General features: G+C 35.7%; 1 protein-coding gene across 1 annotated transcript in view; it reads left to right on the forward strand.

The window, feature by feature from the left end:
* The window catches only part of FAH (fumarylacetoacetate hydrolase), a 60963-nt gene that overhangs the window by 31837 nt on the left and 14387 nt on the right, over window positions 1–14739 (forward strand). Inside the window, exons 5-10 of the mRNA XM_074295239.1 lie at window positions 3312–3402; window positions 6792–6889; window positions 7021–7073; window positions 7479–7578; window positions 7881–8011; window positions 13358–13433. Coding sequence (XP_074151340.1) covers window positions 3312–3402; window positions 6792–6889; window positions 7021–7073; window positions 7479–7578; window positions 7881–8011; window positions 13358–13433 — 549 coding nt within the window. The remainder of the gene's footprint in view (window positions 1–3311; window positions 3403–6791; window positions 6890–7020; window positions 7074–7478; window positions 7579–7880; window positions 8012–13357; window positions 13434–14739) is intronic.

The following is a 14739-nucleotide window of genomic DNA, read 5'->3' on the forward strand; positions in this document are numbered from 1 at the left end:
TGGGGTCATGAAGATTTGGATGTAATTAATTAAATAAACAAACATCTAACCCTTACAGAATTCATCTGATTGTATTATCCGCTAATCCATATATTTCCATTTTTTTTCTCCACAGGAATATTATGAGATAGTGTATTAAAAGCTTTCCTAAAGTCTAGGCAAACTATATCCTCATTCTCTTATTGATCACTAGTATTCTCTAATTTCAGATCTTTCCCTGATTTCTTACATTTGGTTCGTGAATTAGGTCTTTCCTGGTTGTCCTTAGAGCACTTTGACCTATATCAAATTGATGTGTTCAAGGTAGCAATTCCTAGTTCTAAATGATGAGATTGATGTGATGTAAACTGGTCCCCTTTAATCTTTGGGGGGGAGAAGAGTTGGAAAGGAATCAAATGTAGGCACCAAATGTTGGGGCTCCAAATATTAGAGTTTGGTCATGTGAATGGTCACAGTGTTCATTCCCTTTAGCAAAAAGTACGTTTATTTATGAGAAGATGAATGAAGAGATACAAGAGACACTGGGAATGGTAAATGTGAAATAGAGTTGGAGAGATCATATAGTTAGCAAGGAAAGGGGTTTTAATAATTAATAATGGAAAGGACAAGTTCCCTTGTGGAACTTGTAATTAAACTCCATGAGGTGGGATTATGCTCTTAATTGGCAGGCTAAATCCATGAATGAGTTGACTCTCGTTCCACCCCACATTATAGTGCTCTCAGATTCCCTTATTTTGTCACTAGGAAGTTTTTGCTGCATATGCCCCTTCACTTTTATATGGAATTATAAATAATTTGCAAGGTCTTGTTTCGGACCTTACCTCTACCAGGCTGCTCTTGATACAGGTCTGCTTAGTAAGGCCTTAAACAAATTGGACTCTCACAGTTTTATGTAGTGAGTAGACTCCCACACATGTGGTCGGCTTTTGAACTATGCTGCAGCCTTGAACTGTATATGAACAGGAATTCTTATTTCTAATTTTGGTGTTGTAGTGGTTCTGTCCGACTCTTTGTGACCCTTTTGGGGGGCTTTCTTGGCAAAGATATTGGAGTGGCTGGCTATTTCCTTTTCCATTTCATTTGCAGATGAGAAAATTGAGGCAAATAGAGTTAAGTGATTTGCCCAGGGTCACACAGCTGGTGTCTTGAGGGCAGATTTGAACTCAGATCCCCCTGACTCTGGGCTCTGTCATCTATACCTCTATCCACCACTATACCACTTTATTTCTAACTTACTCTAAATTTGCAACCTGCAGTCCTGTAGGGGTGGATGGGAGTCCATCTCAGCCTCTACTTTTTTTTTTTTTTTTTTTTTTGGCAAAGTATACAGACATTTCAAACAAATACTGTTGAAGGGAATGTTCCAGATTATAAATGCCATACAGAGATCTGACTTTGTTTTGTTATCTTTGTAGCATACTGTTGGCAAAGCAAGGACTCCCTATTAAGGTGATTGGCTTATTTTTGTCAAAAAAGGCAAACTATGGATTCTCCAGGCTTGTGTTACTTAATATACTTAGTTTTTCCAAAGAAGCAGGAAGTTGTATTGAAAAAAGGCTCTTGCTGACCCAAGATGACTAAATTACAATCATTCCTAATTAGTTCCTCCTCCCTGTGAACTGGAGGGAGTATGTATAATGGTCATCTTGCCTAGGAACATGCAATTAACACCCATTTCCTCTATTTTTTGGAGATTTCTTTATCCTTGACTCTTCCTAATTTGTGTAATGACTGATCTGAAATACTTTTTCTTTTCCCCCTTTTTATCTGATATCCTATTATTTGCTTGCCAGGTGACATTGGGCAAATATCTTTTTTTGACCTGTTTTCAGGCATAAATTGTCTCAACTTTTTTTTTTTTTTCCCTGAGGAAATTGGGGTTAAATGACTTGGTCAGGGTCACACAGCCAGGAAGTATTAACTGTCTGAGGCTAGATTTGAACTCAGGTCCTCCTGAAGTCAGGGCTGGTGCTCTATCTACTGCGCCACCTAGCTGCCCCAATTGTCTTAACTATTAAGTGAAGATGGTCTTACTTTATATTCTTAAATGCAGGAGATCTTTCTCATTTTTGAGATCTATAATTTAATGATGCTGTAAAAATAAGATATTTTTCAAAGATGTTTTGGGAATCTCTTACTCTCCACGATTTTATTTTAGAAAAAAACTTGTATCTTTTTCAAACTCACAACAACGTGCTAACTCTTTTCCTGTATCCATTTATTTTTCCTTTTTAAAAGAGGTAATTTACCCCATCTGTACGTCTCTGAGTATATTTGTTTGTTTTTACTTTATGATATATCCATAACAGTCTGTGGTAGGTGTGCATACTTAAAGTGTGCAAAAGAGCACGATGAGATGTATATGTATATGTATATATGCATATATCACAAACACATATCTCACTTTAAACTACAAGATTATATATACAACTTTAGCATCATCTCAGTTCCTAACAGATTCCTAAACTATTAAACTAAAACATAAGGTCTCATCTTCTAGGTTACTTCTTAATTTGAAGACTCTATAATCTCTTTGCTTTTCTTCTCATGTTATTCAGTTCAACAAGCAAGACTTTCAGGTTAGAAAGGATGTGACAGTCTCACCTAGTGTAGGATTACTCTCCATGATTCACCTGGAAGGTGAGCTATCCTAAAGTCTCTGCTTGACCATTTCCAGGGATGGGGAACCCCTTCACCAGTTTCATTTTCTTATGATTTTACCCAATCTGCTTTTTTTCAGAAGAAACACAAGAGGGCAGCAGAGAAATTGAATAAATTCAGAATTTTCCAAAAGTTGAGAACTTGACCCATACAGAATTTGACTATAGGATCTAGAACTAAACAGAAGTCTATCTAGACAGGCCCTCTCATTTTATACACAAAGAAATTGAGATTTTTGGTCATTAAGGGACTTGACCAATGTCACTTAGGTAATAGATTCCAGAGATCATATTTGAACTTATGTCTGCCTCATGAGTCAGGGTGTTTTTCCTGTTCCATACTTAGGTAAATGATGAAATGAGCTACCAACTTGGTGAATTTACAAAGGACATTTGCCTAAAACTGGGAATCTTATTTCACAAAATAGCTAAACATTTTGATGTTGTCTGGTCTCTGTTTCCTTGAAAGCATTGACTATTTGTTCTTACTAGGTTTGTATTATTGAATAAGTAACTCCTCTTTAAAAATAAAAAAATTTGTGTATCTTTTTCCATGACTTCTTCTCCCACCAGTCCTTGGAGAGGTGTGCAATTGTCTCTTAGCTTTAACAGCTTTATCATTAATAGGGATTTTTTTCTCTCCATTCTTAGGAGACTACACTGACTTTTATTCTTCTCGTCAACATGCTACCAATGTTGGAATCATGTTCAGAGGGAAAGAAAATGCTTTGATGCCCAATTGGTTTGTATAGTTCTTAGTTTTTGTTTTTTTTTATAATTGTATAATAGACCTTTCTGTTTTTAGTGGTACTTTTCTCATACAAGCTAATCAAAAAGAGAGAAATTTTTAAAGTTTCATAGTGATTTATGATTTTTTTTTCCAGTGTGAAAAAATAAAGTACTTTGGAGAAAGGGGAGTTACACTTGAACTCTGAGGGCAGAATTTTATACTTAGAATTTCCAAACTAGAAATAATCCCTTGAATATATAGGATTATCATCAAAATGTTCTCCCATCCATTATCTCTTTTAATCTCTGCAACAGCTCTTGGGGGTATCTGAAAAGAGCACTAATGATCCTGTGTATCCTACAGGTGATCAATTTGAAGGCTCAAAACTTGCCCAAGGTCACAGTTGATGTCAGTGAGGCTGGAATGGGAACTCAGGCCACATGACATCAAGTGACCCTTCTCCCAGGCACAAGGTCCTTTACCTATCCTGCCCTTAGTTACTTCATCTATAAAACGAGATTGCAGTAGATAAACAATGTTAAACAAGAGGCCTAGGAAGCATTGGCTGTCACACTCCAGAGCAATCAGATTGAAATATAATTGGGAAATATATAACAAAATAAATAAAAATACAATAGAACAGAGATAATGTTAATATATGATTTTCAAGGCTAAGTCAGCTAATGGGATCCTTATATGTGGTTTAGTGTGCTCCATTTCTATTTGAGCATGACACCACTGCTGTAGATGATCTCTCAAGATCTTTTTAAATCCTAAATCCTGTGATTCTAAATGAAAATATTTCAGATTAGTCAATATAGAAATGGAGAAGGTCAGTTACTGAGACAAAGGGAGAAAGAAGAGAAAAAGAAATCATAGTATGTTTGAGCTAGAAGGTACATTAATACTTCCTGGCTGTGTGACTCTGGGCAAGTCACTTAACCCCAATTGCCTTACAAAAAGAAAAAGAACAAAATCAGGAAGGAACCTTTAAAAGTTATTTAGTTCAGTCTCTTCCTTTTATAGTTGAGGAAACAGGCCAAGAAAGATATTTATTTGCTCAAGATCACCTAGGAGGCAAGTAGCAGAGTCAAGATTTGAACCCAGGTTTTCTAGTACGATGCTGCCAGTTAGAAATCTTAGAAGTCATCTAGTCCAACTAATACAGAAACCAAGGTTCAGAGAGGTCTAAGTGACTTAAAGGCCATACATATAGGCAGATATAATGCCTTAAAAATATTTGGTATTTGCTGTCTTGTTTTTAAAGTTAGTATTTTTTAAAGCAAAGTTTACTTTTTTTTTTTTAATTAAAGTTCTTTTTTAGTTTCTTTAAAATATCCTTTGTGGTTGAATATTAAGTAAGAAAGAGAATAAAATACAATTCTTTGGTTGTCATACTAATAAAATATGTTGTTCAAACTTGTTGTCATAGGCGTCTGTCATGGCTGGGCCAGGACTAGACCCTCACATATCTTTTAGCTATCAGAACAGAACTCTTTTTGATCTTACATGGTGTGATAGAAACACTCTAGAAAGCAATATTCCAGATTTGCATTTTGCAGTGTTCTCGCTGTACAACACAGGGACACAAAAGAATCTTGTCTCTGTTTGCTTTTTGGGGAGCGGGGGAGGGCAGTGGGAGGGAGGACAATGAAGGTGAGGATGGATTAAAACTAGACACAACTGGATCTTGAATATTGACTGTAGTTATTCAGAATTTAAATGGCTAATAATTGTGATTCTATTTCCTACATCCCTCCCCCTCCCAACTGCCAATGACTTTCTTTTTCTTTCAAAGTTAATTTTTTTTTCATTTAAAAAAATTCTATTTTCTCTCTCTCCCACATTGGCTTCTTCAGAGTGTCCTTGTCAAGGTTGGCTCAAGGATGATCTCCCCCACTTCCTCACCCCCAGCCTCTTAACTCCCTAAGACTCAATGAACCATGCACTGGCAGATAGTAGTGAAGAGGAAAAAGCAAAAGAAGAGCCTATATATCTATATTTTTATACATAGATATAGATACAAATACATATGCATATATATGTATATATATATATGCAGGTTTGATTACCAGCCTCAAAAAAAAAATCTAGTGTTAATTGTATGAGACATTATTGTGTGAGAATTATGACCATCTGTTCCCTGTCTCTTTTGGGTAGAAGAACAAATGGACATATTTGAAAGTCTGAGCCACGGGGAGGGTGTGGAATTTCCTTCCCTGAGGATCTTTAAGGAGAGATGTACAACTGATTTATCAGGCTTTACAGAAGAACCTGGGATGATTTGTCTAAATCATAGGATCATGATCCTTGAGGATCTAACCCCCTTATTTTCTCTTGGTCTAACTCTGATTCTGTTCTGATTGGATCCTTGCAATCCATTGTACTTACATCAATTTTTTTTTAAATGAATAATCCTTTTCTTCTTTTACAACATGACTAATGTGGAAATATATTTCCTATGATTGTACATGTGTAACCTATATCAGATTGTCATCTTGAGGAGTGGAGAGGGAATAGAGGGAGGAAGAAAAAATGCTGGAACTAAAAATCTCATAAAAGTGAATATTGAAAATTCTTTTTACATGTAATTGGAAAAAGTAAAATACTATTAAGTGGGAAAATGAATATTCCTTATGCTTTCTTATTTTTTTATTCTAAATGTTATATCTTTTTTGTTTTTTATATCACCTTCATTAATTTTCTTCTATCTTAACCCCAAATCCCAATGAAAAATAAGAAAAATAAAAAATAAAAACAACTATTCAACACAATTTAACAATTAACAAGCATTCATTAAAAAAAAACTTTCTCAAGACAGAATATATAGAAAGCATTGGGGATAAACAGGAAAAATAAATACAATTCTTTCAAGTTTATATTCTAATGATGGAGTCAATATATAGCACAATATTTAAGTCCATTCAAAATGTATAACATATACAAGGTAAGCTGAAAGGGTAAGGTGTGAGCATCTTGGAAAACCAGGCTCTTACTGAGTCTGAAAGAAAGCTATGCCTTGAAGTGAGAATGGAAAGCCTGGGGACCACCAGTTCAAACGTGCAGAAACAGAGATAAATGCCTAAAGATGTAGATCTAGGCATTATCTACATATCATCGAAAGAAAAATGATCAATATTTTGAATGAATCAAACTGGATAGGTGCAGTGCTGTGTACATAGTCTCACTCATGCAAACAAGGGAAGGAGGATATGTCTTTTTTTTTTTTTTACACCAAAATAATTTTCCACTATGTTGTCTTCCCTTCCCCAAACACTATCAAATCTTTCTTTGTAACAAAGAAAAACCAGATCAAAACCACTCCAAATTGGCTCTACATTCCAATGTGAAATCCTGGTTATTACTCACGAGTGTTGTTTCACATGTTTCATTTGAACCAGGCTGCACTTGCCAGTGGGGTATCATGGCCGAGCCTCCTCTGTTGTGGTGTCAGGAACACCGATCCGAAGACCTGTGGGACAGCTGTGCCCTGATGAAAGTAAGTTCCCTGATAGTCACTCTAATAGATTTGCCAGTGGCACAGCTATGTGGATGCCATTAAGTGTGGTTCTTTCCAAGAGGATCATATGAATAATAGCAAACTCTTTTGCTTGTCTCTTAATTTCCCAGCCAAGCCTCCGGTACATGGTGTTTCCAAACTTTTGGACTTTGAGTTGGAAATGGTAAGAGATATATATAATTTCTGATAGTTTCTTATATAAAAGACCCAGAGCCCATTATTACTCAGAGAAAAGACCCTTCCAAGAATCTTACTAATATTTTATCCCTGGTTGTCAGCACCTTGACATTTTCCATATATATATATATATATATATATATACACACATATTTAGTCTAAAAACGGAATCTCTTTGGGTTTATAATTTGATTCCAAACATGTTTTATGATTTGTCAAATCAATGGATTTTAATCACTTGAATGTTGATGATTTTCTGGATTTTTCTACAGTTTATATTATCATTGGATTAGAATTGACCAACATGTACCTTTCTTATTGCCGTAGCCAATTAGTGATAGCCAAACCCCAGCTTCTCAATTCTGACTGATATTTTCCCCTTCTATATCAGGCATTCTTTGTAGGCCCTGGAAATAAACTTGGAGAGCCAATTCCCATTAACAAAGCCCATGAGCATATTTTTGGAATGGTCCTCATGAACGACTGGAGCGGTAATATACCTGAATGTTAAAACAACTGTGAGAGAGCCAGTATCCCTCTATAAAATCAGTTGAGATTGTGGTCATTATTTAGAGTTACTTAGGAAAATCATTATAGAGTATTTTCATTTATTATCATTATCTTATTACTAGGTTCTAATGAAATTGAAATATTTAAGGCATTAGTATAATTAATGATAATTAATGATACTATTTAGTATTTATGAATTTCCCTTCAAATAGCAAAAAATCTTTTATTATTTTTTAACATTACCTTGGAGGAAGATTTAGAGATTTTGTTTTCCCAATTACAGCTCGGGATATTCAGAAGTGGGAATACATTCCTCTAGGACCATTCCTTGGGAAGAGCTTTGGAACAACCATCTCCCCATGGGTGGTGCCCATGGAAGCACTCATGCCCTTCACATTGCCAAATGCAGTTCAGGTAAGAACCTGGTGAAAGGGACTCTTTTCACTGGTATGTTCCAGTGGGGGAAGAATTATCTTTTCCCCTATTTTTTTTCCTGGATTGCTTTATAGTATAGTATGTAATCACAAGCTATAATGCAAAAACAAATCCAATGAAGTTTATCCAAAAATTTTTTTAAAAACATATTTTTCATTAATATATATGTACTTTGGTTTTGGAACATGGTTGAATTGGATCATAACAAGTTTTACTCATCTGGTGTTGAAAGACAGGGACTGTTTTAAAAATGTTTAAAATATATATAAATTCCATATGGTAGCCATTTAAGGATATGGGGGAATGAAATACTCAGTTCCAAGCTTAAAGAAATAACATTGGTTGCAGCAAGTAATCAATGACAGAACAACTCTTTCTGATGGGAGCATCCATTTCTGACATTTCAATGTTTTTGGGCACTAAACAAGGCATTAAAGGTTTAACCTCAGGTTAACCTATTGTGTTTCCAGTCATTTCTATTTTTACTCCACAGGTTTTTCTCTTTGTCTTTACTCCATGTATGTATGTAATAGGAGTAGAGGTAGTGAAGAAGGGGATGAGAGGAAGTCCCTTATTCTTAAGGGGCCCTCTTACTTTTTCTCTGATCTTTTTCTGATACTGAAGAAACAAGTCTCTTTCTGCCTTCAGATTTAGCCTAGATATAAGTCCAAGCAACCCACTGGCATCTTGAGTTGTAATATTTTCTTTTCTCTGTTCCTGTCTCCATCTCTGTGTGTATTTCTCTCTGTATTTGTCTTTCTCTCTGTGTGTCTCTCTCTGTCTCTCTCATAAATCTCCCTGATATGAATTCTTACTCTTTCATGGGCACACAGTCTGTGGATGGTATCTGGTATTGCTCCATTTTTCTTTTGTATTCTGGCCTTTTGGTGTCAGAAACCCCTTTGAATGTAGAATTACCTTGATATTTCATCCAATTTCTCCCAAAGCTTCCTTTTACTCATCACCTTACTTCCTTTTTCACCACCTCCAAGAATGCACCTGGGCCTCCTACGTGTTTTCTCAGCACAAATTTCTTTACTTGTTTTTTTTGGTTTTTTTTTATTTTGGGTCTGAGTCTTGGTTTCAGTGACATGCGGTACTTCCAGTATGAACTTCATTTGCCAATACAGGTCAACAACTATTTAATCCTAGAGAGTTGCCTGGAAGTACTGAGAGTGTGAGGGATTTGCCCATAGTGGTCAGTGTGTGTCCAAGCTGAGATTTGAATCGATTTTCCCTGACAGCAAGGCTGGTTCTCTGGTTACCACATTCCCCACTACCTCTCCGTACAGATACTATCAAATCTAGTAAAGTTCATTTATATTTCTGTATTTCATCGGTATGGATATTTCCTCCGTTAATGCAGATTGCCATCTTCTTTGCCTTAGAGGCTGTTGTCCTTATTTCCATGACTGAAGAATTCATCCCCAGCTTGGTGATGGATTTCTCAGAATTTGCTAATTAGCTCTTAGGGCGTCATGGGGGATACACCTGAAGCCTTTGTAGTTTGGTAGGATCTTCCAAAGCCTGGGTTTTCCTGCCAGAGCCTTCAGAACTAGGAGTCACCTTTATGCTACAGCAAGCCATCAGCAAGGCCTGAGTGTGAAATGAGCCCCATCTTTGCAGAAATTAACTCTGGCTGTGGGAAAAGGAGCTGTAGCCCAGATTCACAGCAGAAAGGGGATGCAGGAAGAGGTGAGGGAGATAATCAGTCCTGTTATTTAAGGAGGAGGAGATGTAGGAGACAGGCACCTTCTCTGCTACAGGATTCTTAAAATTTGCCTAAAGACCAAGCAGTAAAGTGACTTGCTTTGGGTCATACTGCTAATATGTTTCAAAGGCAAGACTCTTCTGAACTTTCATATTCCAAATACCAAGAGTAGCTCCTATTTATATAATGTTTTAAGATTTATAAAGTGCTTTTTTCACTTCTATTCAAATGGGGTATGAATTTGAGAGTAACATATCACCAGCCATCTATTCAGTAGCTAAATATTTTTATTTACATCCTTTTTTTTAACTAAATATTTTTCTGAATAAATACATATTTTACTGACTAAATAAAAATGGGGTAGCTAGATGGTGCAATGGGAAGAGCACTGATCCTGAAGCCAGGAAGATCTGAGTTCAAATTTCACCTGAGACACTTAATACTTTTTAGATATGTGACCCATTTGCCTTACCAAGACAAAAAACAAGAAACCCTAAATAAATAAATAACACAATTCCTGGCGCATAGTAAGAGTTTAAAAATTCTTCTTGACTTGATGTACTTATTGAAGGAAAGAAAAAAACACTTATTAAGTTTCTACTATATGCTAGGCACTGTGCTAAGGGCTTTACAAGTATTATCTCATTTGATCCTTACAACAACCTTGGGAGATAAATGCTATTATTACTCTCATTTTTCAGTTGAGAAAACTGAAGCAAACAAAATTTTAATGACTTGCTCAGGCTCCCCTAACAATTCAGAGGCTGAATTTGAACCAGGTTTTTTGATTCCAGGTTCAGCTTTATTTTTTACTTTTTTTGAAATTTTCAACAATATTTTATTTTTACAAATACATGTAAAGATAGTTTTCAACATTCATTTTTGTAAGATTTTGTGTTCCAAAATCTTTTCCCCTTCCTCTCTTAACTTGTTCCTCCCCAAGATAGCAAGCAATCTGATATAGGTTAAATATGTGCAATTCTTTGAAACATATTTCCATATTTGTCATGTTATGCAAGAAAAATCAGACCAAAAGAAAAAAAAAATGAGAGAAAAAAAGACAAACAAAAAGGTGAAAATGCTATGTATGCTTTGATCCATATCCTATCTCCATAGTTTTTTCTCTCTTTGGATGCAGATAGCATTTCCTTTCCTAAGTCCATTGGAATTGCCAGGCCCAGCTTTATTCACTCAATGACCCATGCTGGAGCTAAGCAAAAGGCTGAAACCTCTTAATGAGAATTGTGTATCTCCTCAGAAATTGAGAAAGTTGTGAATGCCTGAATTAAATTCTTTGTCTTTGATAAAACCTCCTCTGGTAAATCTTACTGCTGTCCCAATATATTTGGGACACCTTCAGTAATTTAAGCAACTTAGAAACTTTAACTCCTTGTGTAGTCATAGCAACAATTTGGTCCCTTTTTAAAGGGCAGGAAACAAAGAAAAGGAATCTAAGGTTATTTTATTTCAGTTACATTTCTAGTGGAAGCAATGAACCTCTTTTCTGAATAATTTTTTGAAAAGCATTTGTTAGCTTGGTCTATCTGTTATCGGATTGTGGCCAAGCGCTGTTTTATTCTGTAGTTTCAATTAATGACTGGGGCACCTCTTTGGGAGAACAAAGTAAAACAAAACAGTTGTTTATAAATGGAAACTTTGTCATCTTCCAGAATATGAAAGGGAAAACCTACTCTGACTTTTGTTAGAAAAGGCAGCTTTCCATTCTGAGGCCCAGAGTATTCTACTTCCATTGACTTCACTTTTTTTTTTTTAACCATCTATCCATCCCCCTTATACTGTTGTGTTTGTTTCTACCATTTTACTAAAACTATTCTCCTAAAAATTACAAATGGCTCCATTCTCGTTTACCTTGACCTCTCTGTAGCGTTTGACTCTATAGATATTCCCTTCCCATCTCCATTTTCCCGAATTCCTACCACCATCCTAATATAAATCCTCACCAACATCTATTTGGACTGTTGCAACAATCTATCAGATTTTTCTCTTCCTCCCACTAATCTATCCTCCATACTGATGTCAAACTACTCTTGTGATACATATCACTTCTCATGTCTCTCTTCCTTTTTTATTTTCTTTAAACATTAAGATAGGGAGCTTCTGGTGGCAAACTTCCTCTATTAATACAGAGAGCCACCTTCTCTGATGTCCCTGAGAAGTTAAGTGACTTGTCTAGAGATACACAGTTAGGTTGTGTGAAAGGTAGGATTAACCTATTCTTCCTGACTTCCTGCTTGCTATTTGCTATACTATGCTTCTTCTCCAGAACTGAAATAGTTCACATTTATGTAGTATCTTAAGGTGTGAAAACTGCTTTTCCTACAGCAACCTGGTGAGATAGGAAATTGATTATTGTCCCTATTTTATGGATAGAAAAATGGAGACAGAAATAACCAGAGTAATTTACCTCTGGTCACATGGCTCCTAAATATTAGAGTAGGAATTTGAAGCCAAATCTCCTAATTCTTTCCTTCAGATAGCATTAATTCTCTATCGCCTTCTGAATAGGGTTCAGGCTTTTTTGGTCTCATATTCAGGTCTTTCTACAGTCTGGTACCTTTTCAGCTCTGTTCTATAGTACTCTCTGCCTGTGCTTCAGGAAGAATGCATTATTCTGTTACACATACACACACACAACCACACCCTTTGTACTTTATCATCTCTTTTTCTTTCCTTAAGCTATACTAGTTTCTGTAACATCTTCCCTTCTCGAATTCTGATCTGTTTATTTTAGAGCATTATCCATCATTGATAGAAATCCATCATTTAGAGTTCATATATACATAAAGTAGTATGGTGCCATTATCTTTGTACATATCCCTTCAGAGATGGTGTTCTTATGTTTTTGTTTTCTGTAGTAATTACAGTGATTTAATATATAAGGTTTTAAATGAATATTTGTTGAATGTAAATTGCATATATATTGTAAATCCATAGAATGAGAACTTGTCTTATTTGATTTCTTTGCCTTCTTAGCCCCATGTCCTGGGTACAATAAATCCTGGATAAGTGTTTATTTTTGATGACAGTTTCCTGTTAATTTTCTGTTAAGGATATTCCTGGGCATGATGTTGGGAAAAGTTACCTTTGTATCTTTGTGTATACATACATACATACTATATAAATATGTATATAAGCTTCTTGAAGGCAGGAACTATTTTTTTCTTTTTTTAATTAATTTTATAATTATTACATTTTTGACAGTACATATGCATAGGTAATTTTTTACAACAGGCAGAAACTATTTTAATTTTTGTCTATAAATTATATACCCAATTTCTAGGGCCCCATGCCTTGCACAGAATATTACTGAATTAGGAGCAGCCCAGGGAACAAAACATCAGCCTAAAAGTCAGAAAACTTGAGTTCAAATCTAGTTCAAGACTTATTCATCGTGTGGCTCTGAGCATGTTATTTAAACCTCTGCCTCTGCTTCCTCATCTATAAAAAATAGGGGGAGTAATAGTAATACATGTAAGGATAAAGTGATTATTTGGCAAACTTTAAGGTTTTATATAAATGATAAATATGATGATGATAAGGCAGAATAATTTGTCATGAATAAGAACTTATATTACATGTTTTCTTCCTTACAGGATCCTAAACCTCTGCCTTATCTCTGTCATGAAGAGCCCTATACATTCGATATCAATCTCTTTGTTGGCCTAAAAGGTACTGTATATACTTATCCTGGATGGAAGCCAAGTTTGGAGAGCCTTGATCTCCTCTGGCACAGAGCATTATACACAGAGGAGATGGGTCGGCTACCTCCACAAATGGGATTAACTATGGCATGTAAAATTAAATTGTCTGCCCCCAATGGTGGAAGTTGTTGAGATGATAGAGGGACGTGGCACAGCTAAGTTATAATAGCCAGAAGTTTAAAGTATAGAAAATCTTTACCCCTTTATTTCTCCTATCATAGATCTAGGACTGAGGTTATTTCATCCTATAGCCTCTTTATTAAGTAAATGAAGAAATTGAGTTTCGGAGAAATTAATTGGCTTGTCCAAAGTCACATAGATAGTAAGTTGATGAGATGAGGTTTGAACCCAGGTCTTGTGGTTCAAAGCTTAGTGCTCTTTCTGTTGTGCCATGAGCTTTCTCCCTTCTTCCCCAATGGGAATAATGCAGGATTTAGCAAAGGAATGTGGTACATCTCAGAGCTTTCTTCTGCTTAAAGCTTGTTATTTAGTGGAAAACTTATAAATAAAAAGTCTAGAGCTATTTTCAGTGCCAAAAGCCTGTATTTCTTTCTCTTTCATTTTTTTTCCTCTCTCTTACATCATTACCTGTTTCCCTGGCTACCCTCTTTTTAATACTTTGCACCCTCCCTGTATTTTGTCCCTTGTTCTCAGTTCAGAGGTTTTGGCCTCTTCCCACATACAAAGCTGTTGGCAGGAGGACATCCCCTACATATGCTGATTAAACCAAGGAAGGGGTAGTTGATTCTGTTCTACTGTGAAAAGTTAGCTTTGGGAGGTTATTTGAATATGGTATCACTACTTAGGCTTCCCTCTGAAATTAAAACTGCCCACAAATTCAATTAAATTCAGCTCATTTGTACATATTAAAAATGTCTTCTCAGTGTGTCCCAATATATGTGTCCCTATGCTAGGTTCAGCTCAATGGCTTTCAGACAATCCTTAGCCCTTCCATAATATTTTAGTATAGGACGAACTATTGAACCTATTGTCATTTGCAGCTGCATTTTACTCATTCAACTATCCTTTTGTTAACATCCCTCCCCATCCCCAATTTTCTGAATTCATGAAATTCTGATTTTTACAAACTAAGCAATTGAATTTTACCATCAGAAAACTGCATACTAATTTCAGTAGTAGATGTTCCTCCTCATATTATGTTGTATTATCAGCTGTAAGAATGTTATTTAATCAGTCACTGATTTTTAGAGAAGAAATCAATAAGGAGCTATTAAGTAAACACCTATCATATGTTAGATTGTTCTGGGCGTTGA

This window comes from Sminthopsis crassicaudata, chromosome 2, assembly GCF_048593235.1.
Source record: "Sminthopsis crassicaudata isolate SCR6 chromosome 2, ASM4859323v1, whole genome shotgun sequence".
NCBI classification, from domain to species: Eukaryota; Metazoa; Chordata; class Mammalia; order Dasyuromorphia; family Dasyuridae; genus Sminthopsis; species Sminthopsis crassicaudata.